The sequence below is a fragment of the Bubalus bubalis genome, chromosome 10, assembly GCF_019923935.1.
Source record: "Bubalus bubalis isolate 160015118507 breed Murrah chromosome 10, NDDB_SH_1, whole genome shotgun sequence".
Classification (NCBI taxonomy): Eukaryota; Metazoa; Chordata; class Mammalia; order Artiodactyla; family Bovidae; genus Bubalus; species Bubalus bubalis.
This window is the reverse complement of record NC_059166.1, coordinates 60,471,220-60,496,796: the sequence shown is the minus strand read 5'-3', so window position 1 is coordinate 60,496,796 and position 25,577 is coordinate 60,471,220. Positions and strand designations below refer to the sequence as shown.

Genomic DNA, 25,577 nt, shown 5'->3' with positions numbered 1-25,577 from the left:
AATATTAAAAGTGGACTTCAGACTCTGGTAGCATAACTACAGAAAGTGCTTATTTTCAAGTCTCCTATTTCCCTACATGAAGGATAAAAGTGGTCTGATTAAGTGGCCCTGACTCCCCTCTCGCTGTCTCCCTGTCCCCTTCCTTCCCACCATCGAAAGGACTGTTTACTGTAAAGGTCTAAAAGCATTCATTTGAAAATGGTTTGTTCTTTGTACTTAATGAGGTATTGTAATTGTGTATATTCTTAAGCTAATTTTAACATGAGGCTTCTTTTGAAAAGCATGTGATGCAAAATTTGACATGCATGAGTATATCTTAGGCCAGATATGCATGTGACAGTTTGAAGCACGCATCATGTGTCATTGTTGGTAAAGTCTGGCAGCATATCCTGTGTAAACCCCTATTTTCTTTTTCTTTGTGCCCCATATTTATTCTGATTAACAAGACTTCAAAGGGAACAACTGATAGTTGAATACCAATTATTTTTTATTCTCTATGTTTTGGGTTCTGTAAGGACTAAATAGTGTTACTTTTCTTTGGCTCCACATTTAACCGTGGTTTTAAAGAGAGGAATGAAAGGAATTAATCACTGTTAAACAGCTGTTGCACTAGATGTTTTGTATATCTCATGTAATTGTTACAGCAGTCATTCAAATATGTATATTATTCCTGTTTTTCAGATTTAGAAACATACTTCCAAGACTGATGTAATTTGCCATAGGTTCCCAGTCAGTTGTGTTGTGAATTAGAATTCCAGCCAAGCCCTTGCTAATTCCACTGCATTTGACGTTCTACACTTTACATGCTAAATTTGTAGCCCACTTTTCTCCCCTTATCCACTAATATCTGACAGGTACTATTGCATTTCATCTGCCTCTGTGCGTTAGTGGGAAGAGGGCATATGAAAGGGAAGGATTGTGTTTCTGTACTCTGCCTGAAATGATTATCTTTTCCTGTTTTAAGAAAAAATACTCTGTATTTCAAGATGAAAGCTTGAAGACCTATGTTTTCTACTTTGTTTTCATCTTCTTTGGAAACTCCCTACAATTTTACTTTAGTATATTACATTCTACCGCACTTAGCATATTGTACTTTGTAGTTACTGATATGTCTTCCACTCTTATAAAATGAAATTATGTCACCAGTTATAGCAAAAACTTTTGTTTTTGCTCTAGCCGCCAAGTTTATGCTGGGTTTACATTTTCTTATAGCACTTTGTACATATTTCTGTTATCACTTATACATGTATCTGTAACAGTGTATTACAATTAAAGTTCAGTAGATGTTTAATGAGTGGTGATTTCTGATAGATTTGCCCCTGCCCTCTGGTTGTTAGAGATCCTGGACCTGTGTACTACTGTTGGGATAGTTCTCTGATGTTTGTTTTCTTTTGTTATGGCCGGATTCTTTACTGTCTGAGTCTGGGTTATATGGGGGTAGGAAGGCAACCATGAGGATTGTGCCTAGTTGCCAAGACGACTGGGCTTGACTGGAATAGGCAAGAATTTACCCAAAGCATATGAAGTCAGCCTTACTCTCTCAAAATAGGAAATAGGAAGTGAATCTAAGAACTAAAGTCAGAGATGAGAACTGACAAGGGGCTGAAGTGGAATCACAGTCAGGAAAAGAAGATGTGATCAGAAATTGGGAGATTTGTCAACCGGCTAGAAAGCAGAATTTGAAAGGATGTAGGGTAAATGGTTCTGGATGGAGGCTGTGAGCACTCACTGGGGGTGGGACTAATTTTTGAGTTGCGTATTAAAGTTGCTACTCAGGGCTGGTCAGAGATTTTTGTGATTGTAGAAGCTCTGCTCATTTTCTGCTCAATACCTTTTATAACTGCCTGATACAGTAAAAGAGATGAGTTAAAGTAAGAATAAATGAATGAATGAATGAAAAAATCTAAAGTAAGAATAAATGAATGAATTAATGAAAAAATCTATCTGCAGATCACATAGTTTATCCACATCCCTTATATCCACTCCGTCCATCTTCTTTGTCACCGTGCAAATTCATATCCTCAGTATTTCAGATCAAAATCCTGAACCTGGATACTACTACTGGGATGATTCTGTCCCAGCTATTCTAACCAACGGGTTCCGTTTAATCATCAAGTACTACCTGATGTATCAGTAAGAGACCACCCAACACCCCACCCCAGCCTTTTAGTTAAGGGCATTTGTAAGTTTCACAAACAAGTGAATCATCATGCATCTATTGTGCGTCTTTTTAAGTTGTATGCTTTCTGAATTTTTATGTTTTTCTCTTTCATAGCTTTTAATTGCTTCCTTTCAGTGAATAGAATCTCCTTTTACTATGGATATGATTCTTCCTCTTCTTTACAGTCACTGACTCCATGGTCATTGAATCAGATGTGTATCCTTCCAGCTGTAACTTGCCATTTTTAACAAACCAACATTTCTGACTCATATTGATATACTATATATGACCCAAACAGCAAAATAAGCCCTAATGTTATGTAGTAACAGGGAGACAACAAGAGTAGTATGTCTTCTTATCATAATCCCTATTTTATATTACAACTGAATATAAAATACATGTTAGTATTTAATAAATTTCTGTTGCATGTCAAGTCACATTTAATAACATTAATAGCACTTATTGAGCAATTACTGTGTACTAGGCATTCTTCGTGGGAAATAGATGGGGAAACAGTGGAAACAGTGTCAGACTTTATTTTGGGGGGGCTCCAAAATCACTTCAGATGGTGATTGCAGCCATGAAATTAAAAGACGCTTACTCCTTGGAAGGAAAGTTATGACCAACCTAGATAGCATATTAAAAAGCAGAGACATTACTTTGCCAGCAAAGTAATGTATGGTCATGTATGGATGTGACAGTTGGACTGTGAAGAAGGCTGAGCACCGAAGAACTGATGCTTTTGAACTGTGGTGTTGGAGAAGACTCTTGAGTCCCTTGGACTGCAAGGAGATCCAGCCAGTCCATTCTAAAGGAAATCAGTCCTGGGTGTCCAAAGAGTTTACTCATTGGAAAAGACTCTGATGCTGGGAGGGATTGGGGGCAGGAGGAGAAGGGGACAACAGAGGATGAGATGGCTGGATGGCATCACCGACTCGATGGACGTGAGTTTGAGTGAACTCCGGGAGTTGGTGTTGGACAGGGAGGCCTGGCGTGCTGCAATTCATGGGGTTGCAAAGAGTCGGACACAACTGAGCGACTGAACTGAACTGAACTGAGGCATCCTTGTAAATGCTTTACATAAATTAACATGTATAATCTTCACATGGAGTTGTAACAAACTCCATATTATATAACTGGAATTATATAGTATGTAATCTGAGATTGACTTTTTATGTGCAGTGTAATTCTCTTGAGCTCCCTGCAGTTTGTTGCATGTGTTATTAATAGGTTTTTGCACTATTATTACTGAGTAGTATTCTGTGGTATGGGCATACCACAAACAGTTTATCCATTCACCCCTTGAATGACACTGGAATTGTACGAACTGTACATTTGTGTACAGTTTTTTTTGAGAACATGAGTCTGCATTTCTCTGGGAGTACTCAAGAGTACAATTGCTGAGTCATGGTAAATGTGTGTCTAGTCTTGTAAGAAACTGCCTTACTCTTTTCGATAAGAGCTGAACCACTTTACATTTCTACCAGCAATGATGTGAGAAATCTAGTTTCTCCACATGCTCACCAGCATTTGGTATTATTACTATATTTTATTTTATACATTCTGGTAGATATGTATTCATGTTGTATTGTGGTTTTAATTTGCATTTCCCTAATGACTAATGACATGTCAAACATCTTTTTATGTGCTTATTTGCCATCTGTGTATCCTCTTTGGTGAAATGTCTATTGTTATCTTTTGCTTATTTTCTGATTAAATTCTTTGTGTTTTTTTACTGTTGGACTTTTAGAGTTCTTATTCTGGATATAAGAACTTTGTGGGATATGTAGTCTTGCAGATATTCTCTTTCAGTCTTGTCTTCACCTTCAGAGCAAAAGTTATGTTTTGTTGATAAAGATCCAATTTATCAATATTTCCTTTTAGGGATCTTGCTTTTGATATTAAGTTCTACATTAGTTCCGAATTTAGTCCTCAAGTGACTTTGCCTTTTTTACTTTGCTGTATAAAACCTGAAATGTCATGATTCTGGACCTTTTAATAACTAGACAAGTGAACTTAGAGAAAATAGATTAAAAAGAAAGGAAACGAGTTTGCTAAATTGGGATAGTATTAAGTTAAAATATTCATTACAGTGCTCTAAAACTGTTGATCATGGTGGTGGTGGTGTGGTGGTAGTAGCGTGTGTTTTAGTGTATATTTAGATGGGTGTGTATACCATGTCGCTCAGTCGTGTACCATGAGGGCCTCCCTGATAGCTCAGTTGGTAAAGAATCTTCCGGCAATGCAGGAGATCCTGGTTTGATTCCTGGGTGGAGAAGATCCCCTGAAGAAGGGATAGGCTACCTACTCCAGTATTCTTGGGCTTCCCTTGTGGCTCAGCATGATTGTACTGTGTACATATTTTATTAACTTGAAAACTATGCAGTGCAGATATTACCTCCATTTATACTCAGCATATGTTTTCAAACTTGATTGACTAAAATTTTATAAATTTAACTTAAAATTTTTTACAAATTTGATGCTTGCTGCTTCTGTTCAGTTTATCTCCAAGGTAAATCACAGCATAACTTTTGCATGTAAGGGAAAATTCTTATTACAGTAGTGAAAGTGCCTGAGTAGAGAAAGGCTGCGGCACAGCCAGCCAGTAGCACCCCAGGTTTATATTCCATTTGATGTTTTAAGAAAGGACTAACGTAACAGTTGAAAAACGAACAGGGGCCGTTTCAAACATGACTTTACCAAGTCATTTCTCATGAGAAAGTAATTCTGTTTCTTGGAAGTCCCTAAAATAGTTTGCAGATTTACAGATATATGGCTAGATTAAGTGTTGTGGTGTAGTTCTATTATAGTGGCTTTCTTATCTATCAGACAAGGATTCAAATTACCGTGGATATTGTTACCATTGTCTGGTTTCATGTGTACTAAATCGAAGTTTAAAGAATTCATGTTCATGGAATTTTCGTATTTTAAAAATGTTTGCTGAATTCAAAATGAAGATAGCTTTTAAATATATCCTAGCATAATTTAGTCTTTGCTGAACTTGAATTTAGGTTTAATGAGATCTTTAAGAAATTTGCATGAATTTACCCTCCATTCCCATTGCCCTTCAGAACCTCTGTACAGTACTTGAATTCATAATCTGTCTGTGGCCAGCTTCTGTTTTCAAGATAAATAGCTCTCAAAGTTGAATGTTTTCTAAGAATGAGAATATAAGCTTTTAAAGGCACTTGAACAAAATTTAAACATAAAATATGTGTTAGATTTTTTTGTTTGGAGTATTTTAGGTCTTTGTCTTTTAATAAGGTTTTTTTGTTATATGAGAAACAGAAATTTACTTTGATGAAAGTTTTCTTGGTTACAGTCTGTAGGATTTACTTGGAGTATATGTTAATAGTTCTGGAACTTCATCCTTCCCCCCAAGCAAATAATATTATAAAGACTGTTGAAGTTATACCTTTATTATAACTGCTCCATTTTGGGAAAGAGTTGAAAAAAAGAGAAGTACAGAGAAATTGCAGGCCATTTTTTCTAGGAATGTGAGTAGAGGAGAATTGCTGTTTTTTTAATACGTAGCTAAGATTACTTGGCCTTTCCTGTTTAGCATATTGTTTTCAAATTACTATAATGTATATTAGTACAGCTAAGCCACCTCATAATTCTGTCACTCAATAAGGGACAAGTGAATCTTGAAAAGATTTGACTTTGCTGAAAGCCTTAGTATTATCAGACTAGAGTATGGATGATACATTTGAACAGTTTTTGTATTGGGGGTACAGTCCTGCCCCTCCTTTTCTCCTGACCAAGTCCCAGTTGTCATCACATAGGCTTGCATCATTCAGACAGCCTCTCACCGGTCATCCTGATGTTACCTCTTCCCCAAGTCATTGTACACGGTGCTGCTTTCCATTAGCCTTCAGAAGAAAGCCTCTTTCATCACGTCACTTCCTCTGCTAAAAAGTCTTAAAAGCCTCTTCATTGCCTGGAAGATAGAAAGCCCTAAGTGGGTGGTGGCTATTTTAAATGATTACTGCTGTCCCCTATTCATTTCTTTCTTCTCTGAACTCCTCAAACCTGTATCATCTTCACATAGTGAATCCTTGATTGTTCATAATATTCTGAGTTTCACCTGTGGGAAAAGTATGAGCTTCCTAAATTGAAGGGTTTCAATCACACTTAAAAAAAAATTTTTTTTTAGTAAGGTATAATTGATCTACAGTTTTCTGTTAGTTTCATATAGTAAAGTGAATCAGTTATACATATACATAAATCCACTGGTTTTTTTTTTATTATTTTCCTATATAGGCCATTATCATGTATTGAGTAGAGTTCCCTGTTCAGTTATACTTCTAAAAAATGAAGGGTTCAATTAGTGAAGTGAATTGCATTATATTTAATGCATATTTATTAAATTTTAGTTTTTTCTCATGCTTTCCGTATACGTTCAACTGTATTATTTTAATACTGTTTTGATATTTATTATGTATTCACTGAACACACAGTATAAAGCCAGGAGAAGTAGTCACATACTTGCACCACATTTAGCTTTTCTTACATTTTATTTTAGTTCATGTCTATACTTAAAATCAGGTTTTCTTCTTTTTTTTTTTTTTTAACCAAATCTGGTTAAAGTTATCTTGAAGAAGTTGAGATGTGCCTCTGTGATTTAAAAATAAACAAGCCCCCCCCCCCAAAAAAGTTACCTTTAATGGGTAGGTATTTGAAATTATTTTCTTATAAAATACAAGGTATTACTCTGTTCCTGTAGATTTTCATGATTTTTCATTCCAAGAAGCTTAAAACAAAAACTTAACATCTTAAAATGAAAAAACAGTTAAGAGTTGTGATGGGTGTTATTCTCTTTATCATTTATTTATACTTGGCAAAAGTCTCCCATTATTCCTAGAACAAACTTCAGAGATGGGGAATGTCCCAAATTTCCAAAGAAACTGGGTGTAAGATCATAGAACTCATAACGACAGTGCTGTTACTCATAGACTGGCTGATTCCAGAGCCTCTGCGCTCTGTCACGGGAAGGCTTCCGTCAGACGTTGCTCCGCTTCTAGAGAGGGAGTTTGAGAAAATTAAACCTAATTTTTTGAAGGAGCAAGATGTTGAAGCTGTTAGCAGTCAATTATGACAGTGCTAATAATAACAATTATCAGAAGAAATGTACCTATTATTTTGATTTTTGAACCTATAGAAAAGTTTTAAAATAGTAAAACAACCAAGACCATATAAGACCCTTCACCTGGATTCACCAGTTATTAACCTTTTTTCACATTTGTTGTCTCTTTTTCTATACACACGCTCTCTCTCCCCTCCCCTAACCATTTGATTGTAGGTTTCAGACATCATGGTACCTAATCCCTGAACATCTGATCATGAATTTCTTAACAGTAAGGGTATTGTCCTTATAAACATTATCACACCTAAGAAATGTATCATTAATCTAATATTATCTAATGTTCATCTGATATTTCCCCAGTTATTTAAAAAATGTCTTTTATAACTGATCTTTTTAAATTCCTTTCTTCAATCCAGTATTCAGTCAGAGTTTATGTTTTGTATTTAGTTGTGATATCTTGTCAGTCCCTTTTAATCTTTTTTTTTTTTTTGCTGCCTCTGACTTTTTTTAAGTGTCCAGGTCAGCTGTGTTTAAAGTGCTGCATGTTCTGAATTTGCCTTATTGCCTCCTGTGGTTAGATTTCTTGGATTTGTGTTAAGCATTTTTAGCCATAATACCACATGTGATGTTGTATGCTTCTGATTACACTGTATCTGTATCAGACGGCATCTCATGCCAACTTTAAATTTCTAATGTATTAATTCATAGCTTGTAGCAATAGAGACTTAATTGTTTGGACCCTTTTTTGATTTCTCAAATAGACAACAACTGAACGGCCTTTCATTCAGAAGCTTTTTCGACCTGTGTCTACAGATGGACAATTGCATACACTAGGAGATCTCCTCAAAGAAGTCTGTCCTTCTGCAGTTGCTCCTGAAGGTAATATAATTGACAACATTAAAACATTTCTTTCATTCCTCTTTGTTACTGAAGTAACATAAGAATTCTGTATTTATAAATAACATTCATTAGTTACTTCAGTAAGGTATTTTCATTATCTTGTAAGGAAAAATCTTTTGAAACAGAAGCACTTAATACTTAACTATTTCATAAGTTATTGACACTAACAGAATAAGAAACATTCTCTTTAGCAAACTGAAATATGATTTTAAAGTCACCCTCTTATATTTTGGGGCCCTGTGTTTTTCATTTGTGAATTCGATTCTGGTAAACGTTGTAATTTTAATCTTGCATTGTGTTTCGTCATTCTAAAGAAATAAGAGATAGTTTTTTAAAAAAAAGTCTTACATTTGGTTGATATTTTAAAGTTCAAAATATTGAGTAATGGATACATATTTTATTTGAAGTTTTTGCTGCTCTTTAATGTTTTACTGAACATTATTCTCTTAGGATTTAATATTTCACAAGGCTGGTCAAAAAGTCCTGTTTTATAGTCCTTATTTTGTAACTTAGGTTAAAATTGTTTTCCTGTCAGAAGAGGAAAAATAGGAAAATCACTTAATTGCAGCATAAGAAACACAAGGAAAATGCGGAAAACTAGGGGGAAAATGCTATCAATCCCTAACTCATAGAGACTACTCTTGACACACACATGCAGATATATACTTGAATATTTGAGAGGGTATATGTGCATAAATTTATATGTCCTCCTTTTTTCACCTGATATAATATGATATAATATGATAGTTCTTAAAAATTCTTTAAAGCCATTTTTTAAAATGTCATGGCCCTTGGTATCTATGTACCATAATTTGACCATCACCCTATCACTGAATGCCTTGTCTTATTGTTGGTTACTGTGCTGTAGGAGAAATTTCAGTGGCATAGTGCTGTGTTTGTTAATATGTTGCCTAGACTTGTATATGTTATATAGAAAAACATTAAAAACTTACTACTTTAAGTCTTTTATGGTAAGAGGTAAGGCATTAATAAATGCAAAGGTAAATACTTCAGTAGATCATGCTGTGTTTCTTATTAACATATCCTACGCTGGGATGATGGCAGTATTATTTACATGACTTGTAACTATATCACATAGTTCAAGAGGCGTTTAGTATCTATGGAAATGGTTTGCCTACTCAGTAGAATTAAAAGTAATAGGATTGGGAGGAATATTGACATTTCAGCCTAAAAGACTAAACAAAGAACATAGAGCTCAGAATATGTGCCGTTTGGCCTGTTAATCAAATATGCTTCCTTTTTCTGGCATTTCTCTGTGTATCTAGCACTTTGAAAATACACAAAGGCTCAATAGGATGGAAGAAGAGGGACATCTAAATACCATCAGAACCAGTTCCAGAAGGGACTGATAAAAAAGATCATTGACTACTACCTAAAGCTGTGAAAATTGAGTAAGGTTCTCTGGCAATCTAGTGGTTAAGACTGCACTTCCACTGCAGGGGGCATGGGTTCAGTCCCTGGTCAAGGAACTAAGGTCTTAGAAGCCATGTGGTGCAACGAAAAAGCAACATGTTTCATATATATGTATATATATGTATGAAATATATATATATTTATAAATATATATCTATATATATGGAGAGAGAAAGAGAAAGGCCTTACTATGTTATTTGTCAGCTTCCCTGGCAGCTCAGCTGGTAAAGAATCCACCTGTAATGCAGGAGACCCCGGTTCGATTCCTGGGTCGGGAAGATCCTCTGGAGAAGGGATAGGTTACCCACTCCAGTATTCTTGGGCTTCCCTCATGGCTCAGTCAGTAAAGAATCCACCTGCAATGTGGGTGACCTGGGTTTGATCCCTGGGTTGGGAAGATCCCCTGGAGGAGGGCATGGCACCCCACTCCAGTATTCTTGCCTGGAGAATCCCCATGGACAGAGAAGCCTGGCAGGCTGCAGTCGATGGGGTCACAAAGAGTCAGACACGACTGAGAGACTAGGCACACAAGAATACTATACTAGGCAAAGTTTCTGTTACTGTCATACACATCCTCATATCTCTAATGCTAGGTGAGTGTTTACTCAGTATTTCAATTCCTGAGTTCTTTGTGTTATTACTTGAAACATTATTTATAATCTTTGAATCATGACATAATTAACAGTAAGTTGATTATAATACTATCTTAAAATCTTAATCTATCTTTATTGCTACCTAGTCTTCATTTTCAGTAAGAGTTTGCCTTAAGTAATTGTTCTGCCATTCAGTGATTTTTATTTAATTTATAAGTCATGACTACAATCTAGTTTTAGAATACTTCTAGCACCTCACAAGTTCCCCTGTGTGTTTGTAGCTAATTTCTGCTCCTGCTGCCAATTATAGACAACTATTGGTCAGCTTTCTGTCTAGAATTTACTTCCTTTAGATATTTCACATAAAGGGAGTTACACAAAATTGCAATTATTTTTTTCTATTTGATGTTTTTGGGTTTCATTCATATTGTATAAATTAGTAGTTTGTTCCTTTTTATTACTGAATAGTATTCCAGTTGGGTGACACATTTTGTTTATTCACCAATTGATAGACGTTTGAGTTTCCACCTTTTCACTTTTATGACTAATGCTGCTATAAACATCCATATACAGGCATATATTTTCATTTTTCTTGAGTAAATCTTTAGGAGTGGAATGGCTGGGTTGTATGGTATGTTTATGGCTAATTTTTAAAGAAACTGCTAAACTTTTCCAAAGTGGCTGCATCATTTTACAGTTCTACCCACAATGAATGGGGATTCCAGTTTCGTCACAGTCTCACCGTTGTACATATTTTCTTGTCTTATTATAGCCGTCCTCGTGTTTGTTGTATAGTGGTAGCTCACTTTTTAAAATTTCCCTAATGACTATTGTGTTGAGTATTTTCATGTGCTTATTGTTATTCATGGATATATTTGATGAAATGTCGCATGTAAATCCTTTTCTTAATTTTCATTGTATCTTATTACTGAGTTCTGAGAGTTATTTATGTATTCTGCCTGTTAAGTCCTTTACCAGACATGATTTGTGATTATTTTCTCCTAGTCTGGGACTTATCTTTTCATTTTCTTTTGAAGAGTAAAAAATATTTTATTTTTATGAAATCCTATTAAGGTTTTTTACATATTGTGTTCAGTTAAATAATCAAAATTTTTTTCTAGTAGATGATACATTTATATAGTTCCAAAATCCAAAAGTATATGAAAGAATTTAGTGAAAAGTCTCTATCTCAACTCCTATACATAAAGCCCTGACTCGGTTCCCCTCTCCAGAGACACAACCAGTGTTGCCATCTTCCTGTAAATCCTCACAGGGATAGTTAAAGTTTTTATTTTTTGAACTCAAGTTGTAGAAATTTGGACTGGGATAGTCCCAGTAGCTTTAGAAATAATCTTACCATTGCAGTTTGTTTTCTCCATACTGTAAGAGTGTGTTTGTGTGTGTGTTTCAATCTATTTAATGTCTGTTTTGCCAAATTCTTAAAGATTTGGGCATATAGACTAGTTTTCCCATTTGAAGTTACGAGATTAATCATTTTTATTGCTGACAGAGATGGGACCCATAGGCTGCCCCCACTGCAAGCATTTGCCTTCAGTTATTCACTTCTCTGCACTCTATTTTTCTGTCTTTTTGAGTACTTTATAGTATTTTAATTAAAAAATGCTTTTATCAATTAAGAGTAAATTGAAATCACACCAGTCAGAATGGCCATCCCCCAAAAGTCTACAAACAATAAATGCTGGAGAGGGTGTGGAGTGTTTTGCACTGTTGGGGGGAATGTAAATTCATATAGCCACTATGGAAGACAGTATGGAAATTCTTTCAAAAACTAGAATAAAACCACCAGATGACCTAGCAATCCCACTACTAGGCATATACCCTGAGGAAATCAAGATTGAAAAAGACACATGTACCCCAGTGTTCATTGCAGCTCTATTTATGATAGCTAGAACATGGAAGCAACCTAGATGGCCATTGACAGATGAGTGGATAGAGAAGCTGTGGTACATAGATGCAATGGAATATTACTCAACCATAAAAAGGAATGCATTTGAGTCAGTTCTGCTGCAGTAGGTGAACCTAGAGCCTATTATACAGAGTGAAGTAAGTCAGAAAGAGAAAAACAAATATCACGTACTAGCCATATATATGGATTCTAGAAAGATAGTACTGATGAAATTATTTGCAGGACAGCAGTGGAAACACAGACATAGAGAACAGACTTATAGCCACAGGGGTGGGGGGAGGAAGAAGAGGGTGGGATGTATGGAGAAAGTAACATGCAGATTTATATTCAGTTCAGTTCAGTTCAGTCGCTCAGTCATGTCCAACTCTTTGCGACCCCATGAACTGCAGCATGCCAGGCCTCCCTGTCCATCACCAACTACCGGAGTTTACTCAAACCCATGTCCATTGAGTCGGTGATGCCATCCAGCCATCTCATCCTCTGTCCTCTGCCCTCAATCTTTCCAGCATCAGGGTCTTTTCCAGTGAGTCAGCTCTTCACATCAGGTGGCCAAAGTATTGGAGTTTCAGCTTCCAGCAGCAGTCTTTCCAGTGAACACCCAGGACTGATCTCCTTTAGGATGGACTGTTTGGATCTCCTTGCAGTCCAAGGGACTCTCAAGAGTCTTCTCCAACACAGTTCAAAAGCATCAATTCTTCTGCACTCAGCTTTCTTTGTAGTCCAACTCTCACATCTGTACATGACCACTGGAAAAACCATAGCCTTGACTAGATGGACCTTTGTTGCCAAAGTAATGTCTCTGCTTTTTAATATGCTGTCTAGGTTGGTCATAACTTTCCTTCCAAGGAGTAAGCATCTTTTAATTTCATGGCTGCAGTCACCATCTACAGTGATTTCGGAGCCCCCAAAAATAAAATCTGACACTGTTTCCACTGTTTCCCCATCTGTTTGCCATGAAGTGATGGGATCAGATGACTTACATTACCATATGTAAATTAGATAGCCAATGGGAGTTTGCTGTATGACTCAGGGAACTCAGACCGGGACTCTGTAACAACCTAGAGGGATGGGATGGGGAGCGAGATGAGAAGGAGATTCAAGAGGGAGGGGACATATGCATACCTATGGCTGACTCATATTGATGTTTGGCAGAAACAACACAATTCTGTAAAGCAATTATCCTTCAATTAAAAAATGCTATGCTAAGTCACTTCAGTTGTGTCCGACTCTGTGCGACCCCATAGACGGCAGCTCACCAGGCTCCCCCGTCCCTGGGATTCTCCAGGCAAGAACACTGGAGTGGGTTGCCATTTCCTTCTCCAATGCAGGAAAGTGAAAAGTGAAAGTGAAGTCACTCAGTCATGTCCGACTTTTAGTGACCCCATGGACTGCAGCCTACCAGGCTCCTCCGTCCATGGGATTTTCCAGGCAAGAATACTGGAGTGGGGTGCCATTGCCTTCTCCGCAATTAAAAAATAAATAAATTTAAAATTGTTGAAAAAATGAAATTTAAGCTAAAGCTTAGTATTGAAATGGCTATCTTATTGTACTTCCCTTAAATTTTTTTGACAATCTACTTTCCAAAACATTGTGTCATGTAAATATATTTCTTTATAAGATCTTTGACTAGTGAGTGAGAACATCACAATGAGACTCAAAATCTGAAAACTGTTGTGCTGTAAGGTGCAGAATGGACAGCACAGTTATCAGCAAATCCACAGAAAGACGAAAGAAACTTAATGGAGGGAGAGCAGGAGAAATTGGTTGGATGTTAATTTTGTATTTGACATCTTTAAAGAATTGTGGAAATGTTGGAACTTAAAGTTATTTTAGTTCATTCTCCTAGTTTTTTAGATGATTGGTCCAGGGTTTCTTAGCTGCTTCATTGTAGAACTAGGTTTGGAAGTCAAGTCTCCATCTCCTGGTCCATTGGTTTTTCCACTTTACTGTGCTGCCATTTATTTTCATTTTCACCTTTTCACTTTTTTGTATACTTTAAAATAACATTCTGAAATCTTTACTCTCTCTCAACTCTTTTTGGTTTGTGTTTAGTACCTAATCTGGCCTGCATGCATGGCCCGTACTCTCTTTTACCCCTGGTATGATCCTAGGGACTTGAGCTTCTATTGTTATTGTAGTGTTCCTGTGTATAATTCTGCTATTCTTTTTGTTAGATATGAAAATGATGTCTGTGACATCCAGCATGTAGATGAAAAGCAGTCATATGCTTTGAGCCGACATGTTCTGTCAGAACACACCTTCATGTTTTTTCTTCATTCCCACACCCAGATCATAGCACAGACAAGTTATTGTCATCCCACACCAGAATGGCACACACATTTGTGAGGCTTTTTTATTCATTTAAACACTATTCTCTCCTAAATTTCTAACCTGCCCTACCTGCCCATCCATTCTTAAGGAATACACAAGATGACCCCCCCCCCCCTTTTTTTTAAGAGAGGACAGTAAGGTAGACACTCACAACTTTAATCCACAAACTTGCCTCTTAGGTGAATATCTTTGTGTGACAGACTTCTTCCCAAACTCTTGCATGCTGTGTCAATCAGGGACCATACACACACTTCACTGAAATGCTATAAATAGTACCTCTACTTTTGAGGTCCTCTTGATGGTACCTTTCATTCCAGGAGGAGGCCATGTTTCTCACAACAATATCTTATCTTTGAAAAAACTTTTATTTGCCTCTTCCATTTGTCACCTCTTTGGAAAATAGCTGTCATTTCAGGATCTATGGGAAGTATTCAAAACATCAAGTCATTCTTTCAGTAAAGAACTGTTTACTGTCTGGTTTAGCACACCTGTAATATTGTCAGCCAAGAAGCATTTTGAAACACCTGCACCCAACTTAAGTTGAAAGCGAAAGACTGAAAGATTGGGTGTGTGTGGATAAGAACTCGCTGTCATCACATGATTAAAAGAGAAAGTGCTTATAAAAGTTATGTGGCAGCATTGTCTATTGCTCCTTATGACAGGTAATTCATGCATGAAGGAATTTTGCCTTGTTTCATCATATGAAGGTAGAATGTACTAATATCATGAAGACATACTTTAGGTCTTTTTTCTTATAATTAATGATGAGCTGCTTTATGTGATTCTTTTTTTGTTGTTTCTCAAGTGGCTTGAGAAGTTAGCCAGGGTAACAGGAAATAACCAAAGGTGAACTCAGGTAAATTTTTTCTTTGATGTCAGCAATAGTTAAAATGACTCAGAAACCTAAGCTTCTATAGCAGACTTGAAGTGAAGTATTTCTTTGTCCATTAGAAACAATATAACCAAATTTTTTTTAAATCTAAAAATCCTAACTTGTATTCTTTTAAGAATACAAAAAACTTACAGGCTTTGCCCAAACATATTTTATTTCCCAGTTGTCTAATGTAATGCATAAAAACCTAGTAAGTTAGGATTATGAAAATTAAACAGTGTCCATTCTTGCTTTGTTGTTGTTGTTGTTTATTTATTTTTGATTGAAGGATAATTGCTTTACAGTGTTCTATTGGTTTCTACCAAACATCAACATGAATCAGTCATAGGTTTACCCACGTCCCCTCCCGCTTGAACATCCCTCACCTCCCTCCCCTTCCCACCTCTCTAGGTTGTTATGGAGCCCTGGTTTGAGCTTCTTGAGTCATACAGCAAATTCTCATTGGCTGTCTATTTTAGTCCTCTGTAGCAGTTGGGCTGTTGTGAGCCTGAATTTATATTTGACATTGTACAGCTGGAGTGTATGTTAAGAGAAAGGCTTACATTTGATGGGAGATGAGTTAAGGTTCCCAGCATCGCTCTTACCAGCAAGTGCAGTCTTCTTGCTGCTTGCCTTTTTCCATTTCTGCCCTGCTTCCCAGGATTTTATTTACTCTTTGAGCCCCTTCCCAACTTCCATTGAACTTTCGGGTTCACTTTGATGTTGTAGCTTTCAGTATTCATCAGTCAGTGTCTTCACATCATATTGTCTTCTGACACTGGCTTTACTCAGATGTGTAAGATAGCATCCCTGCTTTTAAGAAACTAGTCCAGTTGGAGTGGACTGAAAGTGATATGTATAGGAATGGAGATATGCAAAGGATATTGGGAATATTATCTTATCCATTCTGTAGTGGATAATAAAGGCTGAGCCAGGTCTTAAAAGATGAGCAGAAATTATTGCAAAGGAGGGACCAGGCCACACATATCACATGACCACTGAAGTAGAATCCTTCACCCAGGGGCAGGCTGCTGAGGGGTAATGTCTACTCTGAAATGCTGATTTAAAATGTCCCTACTTTATTTTGCTGAAAGACTCGCTTTATTTTTGTACTTCTCTCCTATAAAAGTACAGAAGATTTTTTAGTGAGGTCAGAGATGTGGGAGAAAGCGTTGATGAACTAAGTGACTAAGATTGATCTTTTATTTGCTTGCTTAGGACATTAGAAGATAATTTTAACAACTGAGGCTAGGGTGTCACAATACCCCATCTAGGTCATCTAACTTGAAAATTACAGTGTTTTGTTTTTGACATGCTTTATGAGAAACCACAGAATAGTTTCTATAAAATTAAGAAAAGATGGTGTATTCATGTTCTTTCTCCTTAGCTCTGTAGCATATGATTAGATTGTTTATAAAGTGAATTAACTCTTTGTTTGTAATCACTTTTTTCATACATAAAGCAATTAGAAAAAAGAAACATCCAAGTCTCACAGTATTCATCTGAGGCAGATCCTTCAGTTTGAAGTTTGAGCTTCAAATTGGCGCTTTTGTCAGCATGATGACATTGACTGCCCAAAGAGGTGGCATTTCAGACTTGCCAGTTCATGCCACAGAAACATAAAACCTTCAGACTTCATCAGGATGAGGGTTTAGAAGTAAGAATAATAATCATTTTTCAGTTTCAGTAATTCTTTCTATTTTATAGAGTATGAACCATTAAAAAAAAGAAAAACCTATTGCCAAATGATTTTCTAAATCAGACAGTGTGAAGGTACAACAGGATACTGGGATGAAAACAGATTTTAAATGAGTGAAGAAAGAATTACAAGTAAACTGTGGAAGGCCCATTTGTAACCTTACTAAGGTACCATGAGCCTGCCATGTGGGAATGGTCACTGGACTGCAGTCTCCACCTAACACTGCCTGCTCTTCACTGTTTTCTCTCTCGGGATATAAAAGAAATGATACAGTGTCACACACAGTGGTAATACAAGAAGTTCTACAAACATAGCCCTCATTAACAAAGATGTACTGTATTTAATTTTGGACAGAAGAAACTTATGAGACTTATTTTAACCTTGGTAATTTTCTTGAATTCATCATCATGCCAGGAAATTCTAAACTGAATCAGACTCTCTGCCTCGTTGTGTCATTCTCCCTCCATGTCTGTGGTTTGTCCCAATGTGTACCGTGAACTGATTTTGGTAGTACACAATCTGTTAATGACTCAGTCCGTTGACATATGTCTTTTCTAAAATCAAAGAAATAATTAATTGCTTATTTTCATTATTCTCAATTAGCAAAGATAGGATTACTGGGCCTGTCAGGAGAGGCTTCTGATTTCCTTTATCTAGATCCTGAGACGTTAAATGAATTAACCTGACTTTTTCAAAAGTGGGAACAGATACTTGTACAGTTAACATTTCATCCTTAGCACTAGAAAACAGAATTTCTTTAACAAAATAATAGCACATGCAGGAGATTAAAAGCAAGTCATCTCTTTGTTAAAGCAAGTCCTGTGAGACCTTAATCTGACCATACATAAACAGCATGATTATTGCCTATATTTTAAATAAAACAATTAGCTCTGAACTATTCTGTAATTCATACCTGACATATATTAATAGGCCCTGTTACACCCAACTAGAATTACTGGATCCTTTTATGAAAGCAAATCAAAAACATTTGAGCTATATTTTCAAAGTTGTATTTTGGTTTTGGGGGGGGTGGTTTGAAATGAACAAGTTTAAGTTTGTAACTTATACCACATTTTTATCTTATTAAGAAACATTTAATCAGTTTATTTAAATGATCTTAAAGTCACTTAATACAGTGTTCTTTTTATAATAATAGCTGATTTGGGGGGGTTAAGTTTAAATTTTGCTTTATTACTTCCTCAAAAATATAAAGGTTATAAGCAGGGCAATGAAAGAATTAACATAGACATGTTTTGAAAATCTTATACAATATGTTAAGAGTCAAATTAAGGCAATATTTTGGACAGACATAATTAACATATATATAAATTTATGCATGGAAAAAGATATGTGATCTATATTAACTGTGATATGTTCATTAAAACCTGTACTACTAAGTGAGTATAGATCCGGAAGAAGTTAATGTAAGTATTTTTAAATGGGTTTGTATTTCCCTGATAAACAGCACTTTCCTTCTGTTTGTGATCATAGGATAAAAGCTCTGTAAGCTTGTATATGTTCATTTTTACTGCTACATCATGTAGTGTGCTCTTAAGATTGAGATCTCATTCCCCAGGAAGCATTTCTGTCTAAGATTAATTGCCCTTTTAAAATCAGCGTTTGATGTATTCCTTTGGCTATATCCTGGCTTGGTTTAACCCTCTTTGACCTGACCTCACTGACTATTACCGCTGAGGCTGAGTCAGAATCCTTCAGCATGATGTATGCATTTCAGATTTCAGCCTGTGGTTTTTCATGTCAATGGATTCAATTAGTTGGTGTTTTACTAATGAACATATCAGAGGTTAAAGAATTTGTCAGACAGAACAAAATTGTTCAGAATAGTGGCAGCTAAAAAGCTCATCTCTGTTTTTCAGAATGATAAGTATTTTTCAGAAGTTTTACCTTTCAGCATCACACACATTTCCAAGATAGCAAACTGAGGCATTTTCTGCTGAACTATAAAATATATATGTGAAGCCACAGATCTAAACACAGTGGTTACAATCTCTGGTCTTAAATTTCTGTTACTCCATATTCATAAGTGTGAACTAAAAAACAAGTTACTAATCTGAAATTTTCTGATTAAAAGCACTTTCCCTTAAAAGATACATCATCCATTTCTCTAGCTTCCTTTAAATTCAGAAGTTTCACATATTTAGTTACACATATTAACAGTAAGAGTGAAACTCATGCATCTTTCTAGAATCTCACATAACCTGTTTTTAAAGACATTTAGGTCATATTCCTTGTTGATAATTGGCTTAAAAGTAATGGCTAAAAACCAGATTGGGTGGGGAAGGCTGTGAGCCATTGCTGATTTGCTTTGCATGTGTGCTCAGTTGTGTCTGACTGTGACCCCGTGGACTGTAGCCCACCAGGCTTCTTTGTCCATGGAGTTTTCCAGGCAAGAATACTGGAGTGGGTGGCCATTTCCTTCTCCAGGGGATCTTCCTGACTCAGGGATTGAACCCGTGGCTCTTGACTCTCCTGTATTAGCAGGCAGATTCTTTACCACTGAGCCACCTGGGAAGCCCGAGCCATTGCTAACAGAAATCTTTAAAAGGCAGATTCATCACCTACTCTTAAGTTCTCTAATAATGGTGTACTTTAGCTTGTGTAGCAAAGATTTTCGAAGGTTTTTTGTTTTCCCTCCTTGAATTTTTCATCTTTAAAATAAACTGAGAACCATATCTGAAGTTTATTAAGTAACTTTACTATAGTACAGTAGGGCTTATTTGATTTATCCAGGCTGTGCTTTGCTGAATATACACATAGAGAGCAGTACTAGATTAATCCAGAGGGCTTAGAGTGTTAAGGAATTTTTAAAATTTCATTTTGTTGTTTGCATAATGATTGAGTCTTTGGGTTTTTGTTGTTGCCATCTTTCTTTTTTTCCTTAACACATTCATAAAATCTGTGCCACACTGCATAATAATGAGGCTGAGTAATGCAGAGTGGATATTAACACGAGGCCACATTCTCACAGCCCTTTGCATGCTGGTGCCTTAATTGAATCCACAGTTTGTATATACCTTTTGGTATATCCCTCACTTTATTGAATACCTACTGTGTCCAAGCCCTGTGCTGAGTGCTTTACTTGGCTATCCCCTTTGATCCTCTCTGCAACCCCAGAGATGAGAATTCTTTATCTACACTGTAGGAGGAGGAAACTGGGACTCGGAAGGTTGAGTGATTTGCCTGAGAATTCAGAATTAGTGTATTATGCTGATTTAAACTCAAAAAGAAATATTTTGCTTTTTAGCCATAAAAGACTCATGTACTAGAACTGGAAGACATGTTACCAGTCCTCTGTTTTAGAACAGTGGTCTACAGACTGACCTATGGAGTTGAGTCTTATAAAACTTGGGCTTATAAGTAAGATGAGTATAAGAAATGAAATTTTATTGTGATAGTCTCTTTATAGATATATGATCTCTTTAGATTTAACATCTAACTCTTAATGTGAATTTAATTACTATTCTCTCTAAAGAAAATGCTTGTCTCTGACATTTATTTGTCCTTTTCCTTAATTCACAAACTCCAAGTATTTATGAATGACTGTTCTTATATTTACAACATGAATTAACAGTTTTTTTAATTGCTGTGTGGAGATTCTATAGAATAACAACATGTAGTCTTCAAAATTGTCAAGGTTAGAAAGCGCAAAGAAAGGCCAAGAGCCGTCCAAGTTAAAGGAGAGTACAGAGACCTGAAAATTAAATGCAATGTATGATTCCTAGACTGGAGAAAAAAGAATTAGGATCGTTAATAACTTCTGAAGTGATTACTTAACAGTATAGTGTCAGTGTTAATATTTTAATTTTGATAACTGTGCTATGATTATATAAAAGGATATTTTTATTAGAAAGTATACACTGAAATAATTAAAGGTAAAGGACTCAGTGTTTCTAATTTACTCTCAAATGATTCAGAAATTAATTATATATACATAAAATGATAAAGCAAAGGGGGCAAAATGTAAGCAATTGATGACTCTGGGTGAAGAGAAAGTCCTTGTGCTGTTCTTGCAACTTTTCTCTAAGTTTGAAATTACATCCAAATAAAAAGTTACCCCTCAAAAGTGCCCTGTATGAGAGAATTTCATATGGAACGAGTTCACTTGATTACTGTGTCAAACGTTTGCCTACTTTAAAGCATCAGACTAACGTTTTTAAAAATCTGAGTGGGTGAGATGTGGAGTAACATTTTTCTCCTGAGTCATTTACTTTGTAGTGATATATTTTTTATTCCCAAGTATTAAATTCTAGATTCCCATTTTGAAACACAAAGATATATTTACCAAAAACATGATTTACTTTAGTAGCAGTATCATCAAGCGTTTCCTTTCTGTTAGGGGAAAAAGAATCTGCTAATTTTTCACTGCTTTGTTTTGCTAATTCTGATATTGCCAAAATATGCTGTTGTGCTTGTTGTTATTTATGGTAACATGAATTTTGGTGATGGCATATATTCATCTTGGCTCATTCAGAAGCATTCTGTTTGTTGTTTTAATAACCAAAGCAGTCTTTTTCAGGCAAGCTCTTATTCTCCATAGCAGTGGTAGCCACTAGACACTATTTTCAAAACATTATTTCTGATAGTGTGTTTAACCAGCAGCAAAATGATCTAAGCCCTGAAGACATTTATTGTCAGGCACCATGCTAGGCACGAGCCTGCAGTGATGCATAAGAGAGACTTTACTTCATAGTTCCAAGCGCGCTACTGTCCCATTCTAATGTTTCTAGTGACAGTTATGTTATCAGAGGAAGTCAGAAAACCAGAAAGATAAATATACCCAGGTGAAATATTTGGACAAAAGTAGGCAATGTCCAAATTACATATGTAAAATCTTAAGCTGTTGTGTTGAAGGATATGACAGTCCTGGACCACTTCCTTAGTTGTCCGTGTTTAGTGATACTTTTATGTTCCAGATTAAAAGTGGTCTCAGTTTAAACCAGAGAATCAGTGCTGCCTCTTCAGGCTTCTGATAATGTGATTTGTTGGGTTTGTTTTACAGAGTGAATGTGCTTATGTTCTCCAGCTCCTGCTGTACGGATCTTAGACTCCCTGTGTCCTCTTCCGTGGCTCCGTGTGTTAGTCTTCTCCCTTTCAGACATGCTGTGCGTCATATTGTATTTGCTGGCACACTTACGTACTGGTACAGGCACAGTATTCTGGATATTCAGCTCTATTCCATACCATCCAAAGCTGACACTGCTTAAGGAAGAACTTTATCGATAAAGAACTTTTACTCTTACACCACTGCTCTTTCATTTTTTTGACTCCGTGCTAAGTAGGAGGAAGATTCTGAGAATATTAAGATATTTCAAAGAAATATATAATAAGACTATAAAGAGAACTGCACCGGAAATGTTTTTAAATATTCTAAGAAAGATTTAATACAGTAAAACCTTGGCAATCTAGAACTTACAAAGAATGAATCATTCCAGATAGCTGAGGGTTTATCCGATTTGAGTATCAACATTTTAAAATCTTCTCAAAGCACTAATACGGTGCTTTCTTTAGTATTCTGCATATAGCTTAATCTTTTGGTTATAAATGATTCACATCATTATGAAAACCAATCATTGTATTAATACTGTGATCACAACTGTGTAAGAAGTATGTATAGATGCAGCAGAGCTCGGTGGACAAATCAAAACAATGAAAGCATTTTTTTTTTAGGTTAGTGGTATTATAAGCCTTTTCCAGAATTGTTTTAAGCTATGCCATTTTCTGGAGACATTTATTTGGTAATCTCTGGGGCTGATAGTATGTTTGTTAGGACTTTATTTTTGGCATTCTTTTAGCAACTCTCTGGTGGTTTTATGTCTTCTCATTGTCAGTCTGTTGACTGTCACCTCCCAGGACTGTGCTGCCTCTGGCAGGAAGTTTAAATATTTCTTTAAAAGGGTCTCTTGTTTCAGGTGCCAGCCACACCATTATCACCATACATCACCAGCCCATTTTGCCTAGACATTAGAGCGCTAGGGATGCAAACGTTATTTTGAACAGAGAAGAAAGGGGAAAAATGGGGTATTTCCCTCTCATACAGTTCCATCAATTCCCTGTTTCCCTTGTTGTCTTCTGTGTCCAGGAAGCTGAGAGATTTAGATGTTGCAGATTGAAGAGACTTAAGAGACAAACCAAGAATTGTGCTAAAGGAGTGATACAGTTTCTTCAAGGTTCTGTGTTTTGTTTTATTTTGTTTTTTCCAAAAAAAAAAGTTTGGTGTTTTTTTTTTTTTACTTTCTGTGTTTTTCTGTAGCAACCAAGCATGCTTCGTTTTCTTTAAAGATTGTCAGTGATTTATACCAAAATCATAAAAGACACAAAGCTAATCTTCAATTTTTAACAAAATTTGAACTTAGGAAAAAAGTGTGAATTGCAGCAACCTTTTAATTAATGAATGGACATCAACAAAAATCAATCAGAGTTCATGATTCTGAAACAGAAATCCCTGAGTCAGACTCCTAGTTCCTTCTCATTAAAATTTTAACTCTTCTAATAGTGTCTCTAAAATTTTCTCATGCATATTTGAACAGCTTTACTGAAAATTAACTTACAACTCCCAACTGTTTCATTAAACATCTTCTTAAACACTGATCTTAAAAAAAAACCTGATCTTATTTTTGATGACTTCTAGACACATTTCTGTTTTGTATATTTTAAATATGTATTGACCTACTTCATATACCTGTCATTTTTAATAGTACCGTTTTTTATGTATAACTAAAATAAATTTTGATCAGTGGGTACAATGGGCTGTTTTCTCCACTATGGTTTCATTAACGTCAATCTTAGGTAAGCACAGTAATTAAGAAAGAATGAATACTTTCACATATAGCAACAGAATTTTTATCAGAATTCATTGTAACCCTCAGGTTTCTGTTTTGGGTGATACATATTGCAACATTTGAACTTTCTCCATGTCCACATTTCCTGCTCAGGAAACAGACCAGGTTTAACCTGTTAAAGCAGTAAAATCCATTTGATTCACTGAGGATTCTCAAAGGCAGCAGATTATTGTTTTCTTCCAACTGTTTTGACTCATCGATTATTGTTGGATTTCTTTCTTGGAATAGATGGGGAAAAAAAGAACCAAGTAATGATTCATGGAATTGAACCAATGTTGGAAACACCTTTGCAGTGGCTGAGTGAACATCTGAGCTACCCGGATAATTTTCTTCATATTAGCATCATCCCGCAACCAACAGATTGAAGGATCAACCATTTTCCTGAATGGAATCACCCTTAAATAGGATTTACCAGAGCATGTCACCCTTCTGCTTCAATCAGGTTTGGTGGAGGCACCCTGACCAGAAACACTGCTGCAAGCCAAACAGGAAAAAGATTCCATGTCAGATAAGGGCACTAGGGCTGGTCTTACTTTGCATCACCACTGCTTTACCCCACTGCCGTCATTAAACCTCAGCTGCGACATGAAAGACTTTACAGGACCACTGCAAGTCTTCTGTTTTCTTGTAAAATATAATGAAGCCGAAACCTTCGGCCTAAGAAGAAAATGGAAATATGTGCCACTCAATTTGTATTTCTGATTAACAAATAAACAAGGGTATTTCCTAAGGTGACCATGGTTGAACTTTAGCTCAAGGGAGTGGAAACATTGGTTTAATTTTCAAGAGAATTAGACTTAAGAAAGTAAAAGAGAAATTCTGTTATCAATAACTTTCAGTAATTTTTTGTAAAAGATCAAATTACAGTAAACCCATCTTTCCTTAATGAAAATTTCCTATGTTTACAGTCTGTCTACTGGTATGCAATCTTGTAACTTTGATAATGAAGTGAGAGATTTTTAAATAAAGCCTCAAAATATGTTTTGTCATTTAATAACATACAATTTTGTCACTTTGTCAGTACTTTCTCATTCACCTGCAGTAGATCACTGTTTTTATTCTGTGTGTTACCCTTCAGACTGGTCATCATTGGCATGAAATGGGTGTCGGGCATAGGATAACTTGTCTCAGGAGCTGTCAGAATTTCTTGCTGCCGATTTTTAAATCTGTGTTCTTTACACTAAAAGTACTGAAATAATGTTACCATTTATCATTGCTGTTTTATCATTGTAAATCTGTCAAATCATAGTATCTTAAGCATCTGTATAATTTTGCATTTTGGGGGGAAAACCTATTCCTTTCCAAATTAGTGTTTTTCATTGACCTCAGGTCTAATATTTCACTGTGGTCCCTGGTAGCCTGTCTTTGAAGTATGAAGATTACCAATCTCCAGACTGCAGTAGCTTTTCCTTAATGTTACCAAAAATATTCAGAGGTTACTGGAGTTGTTATTCAAATAAGGAAATTTTTGCTGCACTTTATTACCATGCTGCTGGGTTTCTACCAGCTGAACATAACTTGTGCATTACACTTTGTTTCTTGTGAGCTAACTTGCCGTTCATATTGAATATCAACCTAAGTATTCTAGAAGGCAGTATCATACAATAACGGTTTTAGATTCCAAAATAAAAATAAATATTTTTCTCATTAAAAAAATAATACAAATGTTGAAGTGAGATCCTGCTAGTGCTCACTGCTTCCTTTTTCCTTTTGTG

At 36.0% G+C, this 25,577-nt stretch overlaps 1 protein-coding gene across 8 annotated transcripts in view; it reads left to right on the top strand.

Annotated features, from left to right (window-relative positions):
- The window catches only part of ATG5 (autophagy related 5), a 142,144-nt gene that overhangs the window by 88,096 nt on the left and 28,471 nt on the right, over positions 1-25,577 (top strand). For 5 of the 8 annotated variants that reach the window (XM_025294664.2, XM_025294660.3, XM_045161962.1 and 2 more), the window contains one exon: positions 8,009-8,126. In XM_025294664.2, the coding sequence (XP_025150449.1) occupies positions 8,009-8,126 (118 nt within the window). Of the gene's footprint in view, positions 1-8,008; positions 8,127-22,022; positions 22,043-23,102; positions 23,764-24,090; positions 24,862-25,577 lie in introns of those variants that run through there. The other 3 variants (XM_025294663.3, XM_044924355.1, XM_006076406.3) reach the window with 3 other exon arrangements.